The sequence below is a fragment of the Miniopterus schreibersii genome (assembly GCF_964146895.1).
Source record: "Miniopterus schreibersii genome assembly, chromosome: 11".
Classification (NCBI taxonomy): domain Eukaryota; kingdom Metazoa; phylum Chordata; class Mammalia; order Chiroptera; family Miniopteridae; genus Miniopterus; species Miniopterus schreibersii.
Window position 1 is genome coordinate 4,820,091 of NC_138111.1, and position 17,273 is coordinate 4,837,363.

The 17,273-nt window shown below is 56.5% G+C and overlaps 1 protein-coding gene across 2 annotated transcripts in view; it reads left to right on the forward strand.

Moving 5' to 3' along the window:
• Nucleotides 1-17,273, forward strand: part of COL5A1 (collagen type V alpha 1 chain) — a 124,219-nt gene that overhangs the window by 69,703 nt on the left and 37,243 nt on the right. For both annotated transcript variants that reach the window (XM_081150536.1, XM_081150535.1), the window contains exons 23-32: nucleotides 150-203; nucleotides 460-504; nucleotides 1,281-1,334; nucleotides 6,316-6,360; nucleotides 7,260-7,313; nucleotides 10,239-10,283; nucleotides 10,927-10,980; nucleotides 13,027-13,134; nucleotides 13,794-13,847; nucleotides 16,925-16,978. In XM_081150536.1, the coding sequence (XP_081006662.1) occupies nucleotides 150-203; nucleotides 460-504; nucleotides 1,281-1,334; nucleotides 6,316-6,360; nucleotides 7,260-7,313; nucleotides 10,239-10,283; nucleotides 10,927-10,980; nucleotides 13,027-13,134; nucleotides 13,794-13,847; nucleotides 16,925-16,978 (567 nt within the window). The remainder of the gene's footprint in view (nucleotides 1-149; nucleotides 204-459; nucleotides 505-1,280; nucleotides 1,335-6,315; nucleotides 6,361-7,259; nucleotides 7,314-10,238; nucleotides 10,284-10,926; nucleotides 10,981-13,026; nucleotides 13,135-13,793; nucleotides 13,848-16,924; nucleotides 16,979-17,273) is intronic.

A 17,273-nucleotide genomic window follows, 5' to 3' on the forward strand; every position in this document is an offset into this window, starting at 1 on the left:
CAGCCTTCCCTGGTGCTTGTGTGGGGCATGAGAGCAGATGAAAGGACAGAGGCCAGGATGGGGGACCCAGGCCCCCAAAGAAAGAGGCACAGTCTCCCCTGCCCACCCTCCAGAGCCCCATTCAGTGCCTTTGCTTTCGTTTCTTGTAGGGTCCCCAGGGAGAACCCGGCCCCCCAGGACAACAGGGTAATCCAGGTGCTCAGGTAAGTGAGTCGGGGGCGGGTTTCTGGGCAGCGTGCAGTGGGAAGTGCAGGTCTTCAGTGTGGTGCCCTGAGCCTGAGCAGCCACTGAGTGCTTACCCCGTGCTGCTGGTCCGGCCCAAAGGGACCTGCACCCCAAAGGTGGCCTAGAACCTGGGTTGGTGCCTGATGAGAGAGTCGGGAAAAGGTGGATGATGGCAGGGAAAGGTTCCGAGCCAACCAGTTCCTGACCATTCCACCCTACTCTTCCCCTTCCTAGGGTCTTCCAGGCCCCCAGGGTGCCATCGGTCCTCCGGGAGAGAAGGTAGGTGGGCTGAACTGGGCATAGGGCACCACCGCCTGCCTGCAGGGTGCAGTCCAGGCCTGGGAGGAGCGCTGGGCATCGCCAGATTGGGATGCGAGCCTTTGTCTTTCCCAGAGCAGAGGAAGCTCAGATTGCTAAGCACTGAGCACACAGGCCCAGAGAAAGGCCCTGGGTCTTTGTTATTCTTTAATTTATAAATTCATTGCCTCATTCATTCCCTCATTCATTCATTCTCTAGCCTTTATAGGGTTGCCAGATTTAGGAAGAAGAGTACATATGGGGCTCCCCATTAAATTTGAACTGTTTATGCTTGTCTAAAACCCAAATTTAACTGGGAATCTTGTTTTGTTGTTTGTTTTGCTTTTGCTAAATTTGGCAACTTCCTAAATATATCCTTGGCGCCTGAGTCCCAGGTGCTGGGGAGAGAACCGGGAACACCTTGGTGGGAGGAGCAGAGGGGCCTCTGAGGGGTGATTCTCAGTGCAGCATGACCCCTGGGGGCTTGTTCAAACAGCTCGCTGGGCCTGGGGCCTGCCTTCACCTGGCCGGAGCGCTGGTTCCAGTTATTAAACCTGAAGGCCCTGGAAACAGCAAAGGCTGACCCACCCTCACTGGTGCTCCGTGTGCTGGAAGCTTCCAAGCCAGAGTGGGCGGGGCACCTCTGAGCATCCTTTGGCTTGAGCAGAAGTGTTGAAAAGTCCCTTTGGGAGGTGTGGAGCAGATGGGCTGCCTAGGGAGACCCTGGGCGTCTGCTCATGGAGTCTGGTTTGTTCTAGGGCCCCCTGGGTAAACCAGGCCTCCCAGGAATGCCGGGTGCTGACGGACCCCCGGTGAGTACCCCTGCCCACCTCACCCCTTCACACCCCCCGGTACCTGCCCCAGGGACGGGGGCTGGGGCCCAGGCTCCCAGGATGGCGATGTGTGTCACGCTTGTTCGCTGTCTTCGCCCCCTTTGGCGAAGACCCATTTGGGACCTCCAGCTGCATCTCTCGGGGACGACTGGGTTTTGGACACACTTTCCAGAACGCGTTTCCACGAAAGGGTGGTGGTTGCACAAATAGGGACGTTGGTTATGTATTAGGGTTCGCTGCGTGGCTGCCGGAACCCGGCCTTACACCTCTCATCCTGAGGAGGGCTGGGCTGGGCTCCAGGCGATGGCATGTGTCCCCGGTATTTGAAGGGAAGGGCGGCGGGCGCGGAGTGTATTTTTAGGGCTCACACACCGAGAACGGGGGTGATTAGCAAGTGCATTTGCAATGTGCGAGCACACAGCTGTGGAGCCAAATTGGGTGCCGCCTAGAAATAGGGAGTTAGTGACAGATCCAATCCGTGTGAAGGGAGAAGGTGGGAGGTGACGGCATCCGAGCCCGAGTGTGGGTAACGGTTTATCTGCACCCGACACCCTCTTTTTTAGAGTATTAAGTTGGTGATGCATAGAGAGCCCATTTGAGAAAACAAGATTAGTCAAGTTAATTATTTTAGACACGGAATACTTTGTTGTTTTAATAACACCATTAAAAGCCGAGCAGGGACGTTTACATCGATAATTCACGGGTGACCGGAGCATACGCCCGTCGGTTTTCGTCTGCCCGGCTGCGCATCGCTGGGTTCAGGGGTCGCCCGTCGCAGGTTGTCCCGTCTGGATCTGGACCGAAGGTTCCGACCACATCCATCCCCGCGGGAGCTGCCGGGGGTGCTTCCGGCTCCTGGGCTTCTGGGAGTTTAGATATAAAGTGACAACTATTTTGCAATATGTCATTTACGTCCTTTCATTTACATTCACGCTTAACTGCATTTTCTAATTATAAAGTAGCACATTTTGTCAGGGAAAATTAGGGAAATAAATGAAATGACAACAAAGGGAAAACCGCCCCCGATCCCGTCCCCGTGTTACACTGCCGGGTGGGGGGGGAGGCACCTGGTGCCAGCCGCCGGCCGGGCTTTCTGCTCGTTTCCCCGGTGGGTAGTTCACGTCGGTGCAGCGCTTCCTGCCACGTGTCAGGCCAGCGGCCTGCCGGGGACCCTGCAGGAAGGAGACGTGCCTGGGAGTGGACCCGGCCTCCCGAACCCCACTTCCCTCCCCTTACTCCCTTGGAGCCCCCTCCCCACATGGACACCCGCAATGCACTGGGATCCCTGAGGAGTCACGAGTCCTATCGGAGTCTGTGGGGAAACGGGGCCTTTGAGACACCCCTGGCCCAGGAGCCAGTCGGCTGCCTCTCGTGGGCTCCGTGTCTCTTCCCAAACCAACATGTAATCTTTATTTATTTATTAAAATTTTTTTTTAATCTTTTATTTTTCAATTGCAGTTGACATTCCGTTCTATTTTGCATCAGTTTCAGGTGCACAGCATAGTGGTTAGAGAGTCATATTCCTTACAAAGCGCTCCCCTCGATGTTTCCAGCACCCACCTGACGCCATGCACAGTCACGACAGTGTGGTTGACTGTGTGGCCCCTGTGCTGCACTTACGTTCCTCTGACTGTTTGGTAACCGCGAGTCTGCGCCTCTCCATCCTTCACCTTCTCACCCAGCTTCCCAAGCCCTCTCCCTCTGGCAGCCGTCAGCCTGTCCTCTGCATCTGAGCCTGTTTCTGTTCCGTTCGCTTATGTTGTTCTTTAGATTCCACATGAGTGAGAGCATATAGGGCTTGTCTTTCTCTGATTTCTTCCACCAAGCGTAACGCCCTCTAGGTCCATCCGCCACCGTTTAAACTTTCAAATGTGGGTGCGCTGGCCCGTGCAAGGGCCCTGTGCTGGCTCAGCCCCGGCGATGCTTGAAGCAAAAGGTAAAGCGGGACCACAGCGCGGTGGCCACAGGCACAGCCGTGTCACACGGACTTGGAGGAAAAGAAGTTTAAAATGCCCCCCTTGACAGAGCAGCACATTGCTGATCAGCCTTAAAGAGAGGGCTTTGTTTCTTTTCCCCCCGTGTTGGTTTGGTTTTGGCTTCGGCTTAAGAAATAAAAGAATGGCCCTGACTGGTGGGTTCAGTGGTTAGAGCATCGGCCTCTGCACCGAAAAGGTCGTGGGTTCAGGGCTCATACCTGGGTTGCAAGCTTGATCCCCAACCCCACTCAGGGCGCAGGCAGGAGGCAACCAGTCGCTGTGTCTCTCTCACATCAATGTTTCTCTCTCTCTCTCTCCTTCTCTCCCTCTTTCTTCCACTCTTTCTAAAAATCAATGGGAAAAAAATTGTCAGGTGAGAATTAAGGGAAGGAAGGAAGGAAGGAAGGAAGGAAGGAAGGAAGGAGGGAAGGAGGGAAGGAGGGAAGGAGGGAAGGAGGGAAGGAGGGAAGGAGGGAAGGAGGGAAAGGAGGGAAAGGAAGAAAGGAAGAAAAGAAAGAAAGAAAGAAAGAAAGAAAGAAAGAAAGAAAGAAAGAAAGAAAGAAAGAAAGAAAGAAAGAAAGAAAGAAAGAAAGAAAGAAAGAAAAGATTAAAAATCCTTGAAGAAGTTGGAGGCGTTTCAGAGCAGACGCGATGCCCTGGAACGTGCTATTCAGTCCTCTGGCCACCCCACGTTAGGGACACAGGTAAACAAGCTACGTCTCAGAGGAATATTACAGAGCCATTAAAAACTGGATTCCAGGAATTCTCAGGACAGGAGACAAGGCCACCGTGTAATATTAAATGAACGCTGTGTCCCGCGATGCCAATTTTGCAGGCACGTGTGCAGAGAAAGGAGATTAGAGGGGCCCGTCGCGCAGTGAGCCTCGTTGCTGTGACGGGGGCGCTCGTGAAGGATTTTAATTTTCTCTTGCATTTGCCTAATCATGTACAATGAGCGTATATCACTTTTTTAATCAGAAAAGTATCTAATACAAATAATTTCAGCTTTATTCGTTTTCTGTTATGACAGTAAGGCTCGTTATAGGATATTGGGAAAACGGGAACCAGTAGAAAGGGGAAAACAGCCTGGCTCTTCATTGCGGAAAAGTCAACCCCCTCGTTCTGGTGTATTTCCTTCCGGCCTTTTCCTGTTCAAACATTTTTAATTGTGAGCTTTGCTCTCCCCCCACCCCCCACCATAGTTGCTCTCATTCTGTAAATACGTCTTTAAATGTATGTAAGGAAGTCGGGCCTCCATTCCAGTGACAGTAATAATTCTATCGTAGCGGGCATTAGCTGGTCACTCGCGATGTGCGGGGCGCAATCCTGAGGTTTATCAACATGTTCTCCTCTCTTCGGTGGGTCGATTATTGTCTCCACTCTAGGGGTGAGGACATTGCCACGTGAAGGGATCCTCTTGCATCCCGAGTGACCCGGACATGGAGTCTGTGTTGCTAGGACCCTGTACGTGTTGGTAGGACCCTGGGGCTTGACCACTGACAGACACCCCCTCCACCTCAGTTCCTGATCAGGAAAATGTTTGTGTTTTGAAATGGAAACTGTAATAAAGGACCCCAAAATCCACGTGGGAGAGAGGGGGCAGGATTCCGTCCCCTCCCAGCCACCCCCAAACAGGACACCTTCTCCCGGGCACCGTTTGGGTCCAGCCGCCACTAGGAGGTGCTGGTGCCAAGAGCCTTGTTTCTGGTGGGCAGGATGGCAGGCCGTGTGTCCCCTCTGGGCCGGAGAAGCAGGTATGGTCCTACCGGTGCCTGATTTCCCTCACAGGCCGGCGCCAACAGGCTCCTCCAGGGCATCCCTGCCCCACCCCACCCCCCACACACAGGAAATTGGCACCTTCCACTTACTTTGTCACCACGATAGGCTATTTGCAATGGCATCAAGTCCAACTGCACGACTAATACAAATTAGAAAGAACACATACAGTTTATTCAAAGACATAAGATTTGGTCTGCGTAACGCCAGTGTGTCCTAGAAACAGAGTCCTGGGGTTTTAGAACATTGAGCTGAAAGAACATCCAGTCCATCCTTTCCTTTTACACACGAGGACCTGGAGGCCCATAGAAGGCAAGTGACTTGCACAAGGTCATGGTGATCAGGAGTAGAGTCAGGCGGCCAGGCCCTGTCCCCCAGCGTTCTCCCCATACCTCATGGTCTCTTTCTACGGCAACCCTTGGGATGTGACTGTATTTCCAGACATTTATCTTTCTGCTTTTTTCATCAGTGTTTGGCTTGTTAAACCTAGTGACCAGCCTGGGTTGGGGAGTCAGAGGCGGCCGCATTCCTGAGAACACGCTTGGTCGGGGCTGCCTCTCTGTCTGTGTCACCCGAGGCGGAGGGTGAGGCACCTGCATGAAGACCTAGGAAGGTGCTGAGACCCCTGCTCAAATGACAGGATATAGCTCTCTGTCCAGCACCAGCCCTGCCTGTCTTCACTGCCCCCCCCCAACAGTGGACGCTCTGGTCTGCAGACAACAGCCTGATCGCTAGCCAGGGTGCCTGGGGTGCTGTTCCTACTTCATTCCTCCTTGTTTGGCCACAGATTCATCTTGCTGGGTGACACTGAGCAAATTGTCGCTCTCCCCCCCACCCACAGTTGAGGGCAGGCTAGATGCCAGCAGAGTCCGGTGACTCTGGGGCACAGCCATGCCTGGAGCCCAGCTGTGGGTTTGGAAGCAGGGTCCCCTCCCTGGTCGACCCCAGCCATTGCTGGGGCCTGGCGTTGCTCCCACTTTGCAGAAGTAGCAAACGTCAGTGGCTGAGGGACTAGCTTGGATCACGACGCTGGGAGTGACCGCGCCTTGCTCAGTGGCTGTCATCCTGACTTCAGCTCCCCCCATTTGCGTTTGTGGGAAGGGAAGGAGACTGGCAGGACCCTGGCTCTTACTCACATAGTAGGACCGCTGCAGGAGAGGTGAGCGTCCGGTAGGCACCGACTAATACAGGTTTCTCTTTCCCAACAGGGGCACCCTGGCAAAGAAGGCCCTCCAGGAGAGAAGGGAACCCAGGTGGGTACAGCCGCGCTCTGGCCCCCCCAGCGTCTCCTGCAGGACAGGCCTGGGGGCTGTAGGCCGGCTCTGCCCTGGGACACTCAGAGGGGATATGCGGAGGCAGCTGTGCCCTTTCCCTGCCTGCTATGCCGTGGGGACACTCCCCCGAGGAGCCCGTCCTCATGTCCCATCCGGGTCTCTGGGCTCTGCCCCACCCTCAGTTTCTGCACAAGGGGGTGTGGGTGCAGCCTGACCTTGACCAGGCAGAAACTGGGCGACCATACAGGTTCCGGGCCAAGGCTCCTCCTGACGCATCAACATTGTGTGTTTGGGGCCTAAGACGTCGGGGGGGTTAAAGCCGTTGGATTTTCGCGGCGTCCTGAGCACCCAGGAACCTGCCCACTGCACTGTTTGTGGCGAAAGTCCACGTCTGCCTCCTTTCCTACTCCCGGCCTCCCCAGGCCCCCACCTGCTCCAGGGAGCTGTGGACAGTCATCAGTAAGGCCCTTTGGCTGTTAAAGGACATCCCTTCCTTGGGCAACCACCTCTGTCCCTTTCTTTGAGCCAGAAGTTCTTCATTTTGCTCCAAGGTCCCTTGGCTGGGAGAGCATATCTTTAATGTCACCTCAGCCCTTCCAAATCTCACCACTTCCCCGAGCCTGGCCAAGGTGTTCCCACTCCTGAAGAGACACGACTGGTGCTCCTGCCTTTACCGTGGGACTGGGTGCGAGGGCCGTGGAAATTGGCCTTGTGTCCACTTCGGCGGGCCTCTTCCTGGGGTCTGCCCTGGGATGTCCGCTCCGTTCACGGCGAGATGTGGATTTGCTGGTGGAAGGGATGCTTGCCCGGGGTGGACTGGGCATAACCGGACCCCGCCCCCTGAGATGGAGCTAATGGTCTTTCCCGTTCGGTTTCAGGGTCCACCTGGCCCCCAGGGCCCAATCGGCTATCCTGGCCCTCGAGGAGTCAAGGTGAGGTTCTTGCCGCTGCAGGTCCTCCTGGAGGCCGGGGTTGGGACCGTGGGCACGGGGTGTCGGGTTTTCAGGAATTCCTCCTTGGTTTAACTTCTTGCTGCCCAAGCTGGAGCTGGTCCTCCCAGTCTGCGTGGGACATTGGGGCCCACCCAGTCCGTGGGCCTGAGCAGGGCAGGGAGAGAGCAGCTGGAGCCAGGAAGGGCAGATTCGGAGCCGGGGACAATCCCCAGTGTGTTTATGACAACATGGATGGCAGGATGGTGCCTCACGTGGCTTCTATTGTCACCATTTGTCAAGCTTCCCACTGCCCTCTCAAGTCCCTTGTAGACGGTGACTTCAGCCAAAGCCCAGAGCCCTGCATTCTTTCCAGGGGAGCATTTCGTCTAGGCCCTTCACACAATCAGAGTGAGAGAGTCTGGCCCCCCAGTCACATCTGGGCAGGCCACGGGTGGGGAGATGAGTCCGTGAGAGATGTCCATTTACTCACGGTTGTGTTTCTGCTGCTGCAAGGCTCCTGCAAATCTTGTTACTTGGGCACAACGCTCCAGAGCAATTTTCCGAACACAGATCCTGCGGGTCCAGAGGCACTAACTGTGTTTGCTTTGAGCCGTGGAGTGTAATCTTCAGTTAGGCCGCTCTCGGGATGCGCCGGGCACGTGCGGCCCGAGAGGCAGGTGCGTGGGAAAGTGCGCAGGGAAGGCTCCTCCTCCCAGGACGGGCGTGTTGCCTGGTCTCCAAGCTCTGGGTGACTCAGCAGCTTTGAGAAAGCCGGTGGGGAATCTTTCCTTCAAAATGACTCAACTTGATGTGAAGGAAAATATATAAAGATGTCTGTTTTAAAAATGGTCTAGCGTGAGGGATTTGCACACCCCTCTGTTCCTGTGCTCCTGCTGCGAAGTTCAGGCGCTTTGTATTTTTGTTGTGTTTGGCTGCCCTTTGGGGCAGAGGGTAGAGGACCCCAGACTTCAGTTTTCAGTGACTTGCCCCAAATGACCCTAAAATCGATGCCGCCATCAGGACTCAAGCCAGGACTTGCTTATTCTAAGTCAGTGCCCATCCTGGACCCCTAGTGGCCCGACTTCATTTTCCCAGGAACCGGGATGGTTCGAGCTCACGAGCCACTGCAGAGACTCCCCAGCAGGAGCCTCAGGTGGCCAGGCTTCTCTCTGCAGCGGGCTTCGCCACACACCTAGAGAGTGCTGCAAGGGGGATGGTTTAGCAGGAATGCTGATTATATGAGCTCCGTGCATGTGTATTTTACAAATTCTTGTTGCAGAGCAGCCGTCTCTGCCAGGTCCCCTACATGGCTAATTGCAAAAAGCTGCTTCTGCCAACTGAGAGGTGTTTGCTTTATGTATATGAAGAATGGTCTTATCTATCTGATTAAAATTCATTCGCGACATGAGCAATCCGATTAGACTTAGAAGCGGGGAGTGGAGTGGAAGGAAAGGGAGGATTGGATGCCGTTTTCATTGGAGAAATAGGTTCTCTTCCTCCAGTGCATTTGACATGCCGTGAGCAGCTGGCCTGGAAGGGAGGTGACACAGGCAGCTGGCATGGTGGCCGAGCAGCTGGCCTGGAAGGGAGGTGACACAGGCGGCTGGTGTGGTGGCCAAGCTTTAGCCAAAAGACACCCACAGCTTTTGGTTAGGGAGGGCTAGCTGTCCCCCAGGGAGCCCTGCCTTCTTCCTGAGAAAGGGGTCCCCTCCTGCCCTGTGACGTCACTGACCTTAAACATCCTCCCCCTGCCCTCTGTCTTGTCCCTGTCCGTCTTAGGGCTTGAGTATCTGCAGAGTCAAAGCCACTCCCCACTGAGCCCACAGTTGCTGGGTGGGCTGGCGGGAGACCCCAAGTGCGCATTCACTCAAGACCCCGGGCAGAGCCCTGTCCCTCCTGGGCTCTCACACCCACTCACTGGTGCTGGCTCCTTTGTTCTCCTTGCCCTAGCGCTGGCCACTGGGGCCATCATGGATGTGCCGATCCAGGGGTACTCAACCTGGGGGACACCTGTAGATACTTTCGCGGGCTACTGTCATCAATAGGTAGAGGCCACGCTGCTCAATACCCAGCAGTGCTCAGGGTGGTCCCACTACAGGAATGATCTGGCCCCAGATGTCTGCAGTGCGGGGGCCAAGAAACCCAGACTAATCGGTCCCATTGCCCTGGCCTCCGACTTGGGTCATAAAATGGCAGAACTTTAGCTCTGGCAAGGTCCTAGCGATTCTCTGTCCTTCCTTCTTGTTTTCAGAAGGGCATGGGCAGGGAAGCCGACCTGATAAGAAGGAAGGGAGCTGGTGCCGGAACCCCTGTGGCATCAGGGTTTCAGGGTAGCTGTGTCTCTCCTCTGTCCCAAGCTTCTCAATGCCAGGGTTGAACGTGCCCAGGGCACATGGTAGTCACAGTGACTCCAAGTGGAGGCCAGGCCCAGCTCAGTGTCTGTCTCTGTCTGTGTCCATCCCTCAGTTTCTCCAGTTTTTCTCAGCCCCTCCCCTCGGGAAAAAGGCTCAGAACTGCACAGTCTGCTCCAAGTTCTTGTCACAGGAGGGCAGCTGGCAGCCCGAGGGTCCCGGGAGGTGGCCCTGCCATCCTGGCTACAGCCTTAGCTAAAACAGAATCAGGAGGCCAGGCCTTTCTCTGGGCCCCGTGTCCCATGGGCAGGAGGCCTGAGAAAGCCTCTGGCAGGTGGTGGTCAGTGTCTGCCCCACTGGGGGGGTCAGAGGGGGAGGCTGCTTAACTGCACTCCAGGGGCTGAGTCGCCTGGGTCCAGGTGAGGTGCTGGCACTGTGAGTCACAGGAAGGTCACATGGGATGGAGACTGTGGTTGAGGTGGCTGAGCTCAGCTGGCCTCGGTATTTGGGGCTTAGACTCATATCTTGCAAGGGCTCAGGTTTGTGAATGCGCATTTTCCCCCTGTTTGTGTAGGGGGCAGATGGCATCCGTGGTCTGAAGGGAACGAAGGGCGAGAAGGTGAGTGTCCCTTCCTTCCCCCAGCGGCGGCCCTGGCCAGCCTGCAGCTGGACTCCTTTGGTGTCAGCTCTCCAACACCAGCTGACATTTGTGAATCCCCGAATGTGTGCAGCACCCTTATAAAGTGCAGGCCTGCGTCCCCGGGAACCTCGGGCCACCTGCCCATCCTCGGCCCAGCCCTGCAGGCAGGACCGAGCTCCCCCAAGCCCTCTCAGCCGACGCCCATTCCTTTCGGAGAGTAGGTGGCAGGCACCAGCTGTCCTTTTCTCTTGGGGATGTTTTCCATCCAGCCCCTGCCTCAAATGCTCACCACCACTGTTCCCGGCCCTGCAGCAGACAGGATACTCACTCTGAGAAATGGGGCCCACGGGTCAGGCATGGAGCTGCTTGGCGCCCAGTGGGGCCGAGCCCTCTGCAGGGCTGAGCCAGCCGGAGCTGGAGCACTTCATGTCTGTGAATGGAAAGCGTTAACGGCCACATGTCACAGGGGCCGGGCCCTCGAATCCTCCCCCCCAGCATGTCCAGCTCTGTGGCCGGGCCCAGAGCCTCTGGGTTGGGGGACGTGTGTTGCGTGTGGTGTGAGAGAGCCGTCAGGGAGGTGGATTCCCCCACCTAGACCAAGGCCCTCTCTCGTCCTGTCCAGGGGGAAGACGGCTTCCCGGGGTTTAAAGGAGACATGGGCATCAAGGGCGACCGGGTGAGTATTCTGGGCAGGAGGGGGCTGGGCGCCAGGCCCTGCGGGAAAGTCTGCAGGAGGAGCTGGACTGTTTGGGGCCACAGGGCAGCTTCTCAGAACAGAGGTGACAGGTGACCTCTGTGGAGATTCCTGGTCCGTAGGCAGGGACAGCTGGGAGCCCAGAGGCCTGGCTCTCTCTGTCTCCTCCTCAGCTTCCAGTTCTCACCTGGTATTAACCGCCTGGGGACCCCTGGGATCAGCTTGTGGTCACCTGCCGCTCTGCCCTGTGTCTTGACCTTGCACAGGTGGTCAGTGGGGACCAGTGATCTGGGTTGTAGGGTAGTTCATTTGACTCCGGCGAGGGGCCTGCGGGAGAGGAAGTGGGCTGCAGAAACGACCCCATCCAACCAGGGAGTGCAGCATCCTGCCCGGGGCCACAGGCCGGTCGCCCGCAGGGCAGCCGCCTGACAAGGGTCTGGGGGCCCCTGCCTGGCCCTCGAAGCATCATGGCCCCAAACATCTCTTTAGTTGTGTTTTAGGGCCCCACGCAGTCCCTGTGTTCTGTGACCTCGTGCGGGGCTCAGAAGAACCGGCAGCATCTAGTTGTTTCTAGTGAATAACCCGTCTCAGGCTCAGAGGACGCCAGTGGGTGCTGGAGGGTGGGGTGCCCCGCAGACAGCCACTGGCTGGGTCTCCACATGACAGAGGACAGGGTGATGTTCCAAGTGACCCGGAGGAGGTTTTGGTGCCTCGGCCAGCTGCCTGCTGCCTGCAGTGTGAGCGCTTTGAAGTTTCCCTTTCAACTCAGGAGTGAGGCAGGAGGGAAGCGGGGCCTCCCCATCCAGGTGGCAGCAGCTGCGCACACACCTGGCCTGTGGGTGGCCGTGATGACCCCCCATGTACACAGAGCGGGCCTGCAGGCACCCTCTCCAACACACCAGAGCCAGAGAGCCGTGCACCTGGCCCTGGGTCCCGAACCTGAAAGGCAGAGAACATCTGTGTCTCCCTCGCAGGAGGGGAGACAAGGGAGGAATTCATTTCACAATCATGTCCCAGTTGTGAAGCTGCTGAGGACAGTTGTTCTAGAGCTTTCTCTGTGGTGACAGGACCCTGAATCCATCTAAGGAGCCTCCCTCGGTTTGGCTGGTGAAAGTCACCCCCATCTCTCTGTGACAATTCAACACTCATATTTGGGGTCCGTATGAGGAGGGTTACATTTCCAAAAGCCTGCCGCTCCATGAGCTGACCTCCTGTTGGGACAGATGGGGACAGGACCCAGGAGCTGGGACACTTCCTCAGCCAGGGACAAGTGTCATCAGGCTGATTCTCTCGGCCCTGGGTATCTCCTGGGTGCTCAGTAAACACAGGACAGGTTTTGTTGAACAAGGAAAGGAAAGGGAGGCTTTTTAGGGGCAGGGCATTCTTGACCCACAGACAGATCAGAGCTTAATCTTTCTCATCCGGTCGATGCACAGCTGTTCACAGCTGGTCCTGGAAGTAGGTGACCCGAGAAGGAGTCGTCAGCAGGCACCGAGGTCGGGGTGGGCACTCGGGGTGGGCCAGGGCTCTGCTGTGGACTGTGCAGGCCCAAGGCCGTCTTCCTTGTCTGGGCCCCGGACCCCCATTTGTAACTTGGGGCAGTTGGATGAGGCCCCTTTGTCTCTTGGAGACACCCTGTGGGTCTCCGGTGTGGCAGTTAATGCCCAGGGAACTGCCCGGCCTGGGGGCCACGGTCCATTGTGACACCGCCTGGGGTTTCAGGAAGAGAAAGCGGCCCCCCTCCATGGGCTATTCTGCTGGGAGTGGGAGTGTGTGGCCTGGAGCAGTAGCCACCTGCTCTGCAGAGGGAGGGCCTCAGCTGAGCCCTGTACTTGCTGCGTGAGGCTCTGGCCTGTCACCCACTAGAGGAGGCTTCATGTCTTGAGGGAGCCCGTGGGCCGAGCCAACCAAGTGGCTCCTACAGGAGGCCTGGGATCCAGCCCCTCACTCCCTGAGGTGTGGTGGGAGTCATGGGGTGGGGGTTGGATACTGCAGGGTCTCCCTCACCTTCTCTTTTGTGACTTGCAGGGGGAGATCGGCCCACCTGGTCCCAGAGGGGAAGATGGCCCCGAAGGCCCCAAGGGTCGTGGAGGTCCGAATGGCGACCCTGGTCCTCTGGGACCCTCCGGGGAGAAGGTATGTGGCACAGGATGCTCGACCACTTCCTGGCGACAGACAGACCTTTCCTGATGGCCTCGGGAGTCCAGGCGGTGATGGGTCAGGCCGAGCCGCCATACGTGGGGCGCTGTGGTTCCTGACACGGGCTCCTGTCCCATTTGCTTCACCCTCAGGCTCTTGTGCACCCTTCCCCGCAGGGAATTTGTTGACAATCAGCCCCATTCCTGCCCTGAGCTTGGTCCTTCTGAGCACTTTGCCAGTCCCCTGGAAGGGCTCCTGTCTGAGCCCACAACCCCACATCGTCTTTCCCTCCACAAACCCAGTTCTGACACCTGCCCTTCCTCCTGTCCCTCTCCCCCCCTCAGCCGGGCACAGGAATGGGCCCCGGAGCGGCCCACACGTCCTGCCCCGTCTTGCCCTAGGGCTAGAACTGTTTTGCCAAAGGGTGGAGCAGGATCTCACGGGTAGACAATTCTTCGATTCGGGCCTTTGCCTCCAGCCACTTTTGCTTCAGCGAGGGCTTAATCCCTCCTCACAGAGTCTTTGCTTTTCAATCAGGGCGGGGCGGGAGATGTGGGGAGACCCTCCTGGGACAGCCAGGGGCCCCCTGACCACAGTGCACTTCGGATCCGGAATCACCACGCCGGCCACGTAACGCCCCGCCTTTTTCTCCGCAGGGAAAACTCGGAGTCCCGGGGTTACCGGGTTACCCAGGAAGACAAGGGCCGAAGGTAACTTATGACGGGACGCTCCCCCGGCCCCCTCCCCGCCCTGTGCAGTGCCACCCGTTTGCCATCTCAGGTGGCTTCTGTGACTAAACAGAACATCGTGTTCCCTATGCCTCTCCGTTCCGCCCTGAGCACGGCCTGTTGTATTAGTGTGGCCGCATCGGAAGGAGGTGCTGGGGCAATTAGTTGAGTCTTTTAGAGAAGGTGACAAACAGGCTGGGCCGGGGCCCCGCCTCTGCCCCGGGTTTCTCCACACCCAGGACTCCTGCTTGCAGCCGGGCCTGACTCCCGGGGGGTTTGAAGGCTATTTGCGCGGAACTGGGTGTAAAGAGACGGAAGGAACCTTGCTCACGCGAAGCCACGTTCTGCTTCAGTGAAACAGCTCCTTAGGCTTCAGAAATCCTTTAAAACGTTCTTTTCTTTGTAAATCTCACCTGTTCTTATTCATGATTCTTCCTTAAAAAATAACTAGCTGCCTGCGCCAGAGACACAGTTAACCTCAAAGGAGAGTCGTGTCTCGGGTTCGCACCTGCGATCCTGCCTCCTCAGGCGTCACTGGCGCTCAATCCTATTAACAGAGCGACGGCCGAGGCCTCAGGGTGTTTCTGTTCTGGCCAAGGAAATAGCCACCTCAGTCCTGTGGAAGCTCATGTCCACGCTCGGGGTGCAAGCCACCCCACTGTGCAGCGGGCAGTTAGCTGAGAAGCAGGATTTGTTTAGTGTCTGACAGTGGGACATTGGCACGCTGTGACGTGGCTGCCGCCAGTGTGGCGCTCACCGTGTACCAGATGAGGGGCTGATGGGCACGTTTTCTCTAGGGAGGACGGAGAGGAGAGGAGAGGAGAGGAGAGGAGAGGAGAGGAGAGGAGAGGAGAGGAGAGGAGAGGAGAGGAGAGGAGAGGAGAGGAGAGGAGAGGAGAGGAGAGGAGAGGAGAGGAGAGGAGAGATGTTTGGGAGAGATGGGTTATATGGCTCACGTCTAGACAGCCTTTTGGAGGGTGAGGGTGGACCTTGGAAGTTGCTGGGGCAGTTTTGAACGCCCTTGGGCAGTGACAAGACGCAGCCGGCTCTCAAGCATGGTGACCCGGCCCCTGCCCTCCCAGGTTGCCTCGGGATGTCTCCTGTCTGATGTCAGGTGGGCATATGGGTGGGTTAGCCAAGCTCAGCCCCTGTGAGAAGGACAAAGCTTGGAAATTGGCACATGTACAGGTCAGGGTTTTAAGCCATTTAGAGACCTTTGAAAACAGGAAGCACCTCCCGTGGGCCGGTGAGATGCCATAGACAGTGTCACCTAGCAGGTGCTTAGCTATCTGCTAAGTCGAAGTCCTTAGTTTCACCTCTGTCCACATGCAACGTGCAGAGCTCTGGAATTAAATAGCTGTTAGATGCTGCAGGCGGTGCATGAATTTGCATTCATTTCTGACTTCACAGCTGCAGGGCTTTATTTAGAGGTGTTCCGGCAGATAACAAAACATGGCAACAGGTGCAGTAGGCGAAGTGTCCTAAGTGTGAGATTCATACGTCATTTCCAGTTAATCTTAGTTGTATACATTCCTTTTTCTTCCAAAACACCAGCGTTTTGAAGACAAGGCGATGTGAGAGGAGGGTGTGGAGAGAGGGAGAAAGAGGAAACATAGTTAAGACTCAGTTTTGGCTTTTAGATTTAGAATTTTTGAGATGCTTAGGAAATATTTATGAAGTGGATAGTGGGTGGGTGGATGGCTGGGTGGGTGGATGGATGGATGGATGGATAAGTGGATAGATGGATGGTGGGTGGATTGGTAGATGGTGGGTGGGTGGGTGGATGATGTATGGGTGGTGGGTGGATGGGTGGGTGCTGAGTGGACAGATGGATGGTGGGTGGGTGGATGGTAGGTGGATGAATGGTGGGTGGATGGATGGATAGATGGATGGATGGAGGGTGGATGCACGAGTGGTGGATGGATGATGGATGAATGGATGGAAGATGGTTTGGTGGGTGATGAATGGATGATGGATGGATGGTGGGTGGATGGATGGTAGATGGTGGGTGGGATGGTGGATGGATGGATGGATGGATGGTGGGTGGATGGATGGATGGATGGTGGGTGGGATGGTGGATGGATGGATGGATGGATGGATGGTGGGTGGGGGTGGTGGATGGATGGATGGTGGGTGGGATGGTGGATGGATGGATGGATGGTGGGTGGGATGGTGGGTGGATGGATGGATGGTGGGTGGGATGGTGGGTGGATGGATGGATGGTGGGTGGGATGGTGGGTGGATGGATGGATGGATGGTGGGTGGGATGGTGGATGGATGGATGGATGGATGGTGGGTGGGATGGTGGATGGATGGATGGATGGATGGTGGGTGGGATGGTGGATGGATGGATGGATGGTGGGTGGGATGGTGGGTGGATGGATGGATGGTGGGTGGGATGGTGGGTGGATGGATGGATGGTGGGTGGGATGGTGGGTGGATGGATGGATGGATGGTGGGTGGGATGGTGGGTGGATGGATGGATGGATGGTGGGTGGGATGGTGGGTGTATGGATGGATGGATGGTGGGTGGGATGGTGGATGGATGGATGGATGGATGGTGGGTGGGATGGTGGGTGGGTGGATGGATGGTGGGTGGGATGGTGGATGGATGGATGGATGGATGGTGGGTGGGATGGTGGATGGATGGATGGATGGTGGGTGGGATGGTGGATGGATGGATGGATGGATGGTGGGTGGGATGGTGGATGGATGGATGGTGGGTGGGATGGTGGATGGATGGATGGATGGTGGGTGGGATGGTGGGTGGATGGATGGATGGATGGTGGGTGGGATGGTGGGTGGATGGATGGATGGATGGTGGGTGGGATGGTGGATGGATGGATGGATGGTGGGTGGGATGGTGGGTGGATAGATGGATGGATGGTGGGTGGGATGGTGGATGGATGGATGATGGATGGATGGATAGATGGTGGTTGGGTGGGTGGTTTGTGTCGGAGGCTGTGAACTAGAACACGCTCTTCCCTGACTGGCTCACGCAGTAGAGCTCGTCCTCTGGCCCAGCCCTCATGCTTCTTCCTTAATTTCCTCTCTTTCAGGGCTCTATTGGATTTCCTGGCTTTCCCGGCGCCAACGGAGAGAAGGGTGGCAGGGTAAGGACAGCCTGGCCCCGGTTGGGTGGCTTGTTCTGCTGCCCTGAGATTTAGCGGATTTATTCTCTAGGAAACTTAGCAGGTGGCCTTGGGCACAGAGCTCCTTCTCGGGCTGCATGGTCAGAAACCAGGACAAAATTCTGGAAAATGACTCGAGGAGTGGTGGGGAGACGGGGACCTGTTCAGTCCGTTACTTCCACATGCCTTGGGGAAGCTGCACTGACAGTGTTTACATCGTTGCTTCAGAAAAACCAAAACGCGGCGCTTCTATTTTCTGTTGTTTGGAAAATGTAAA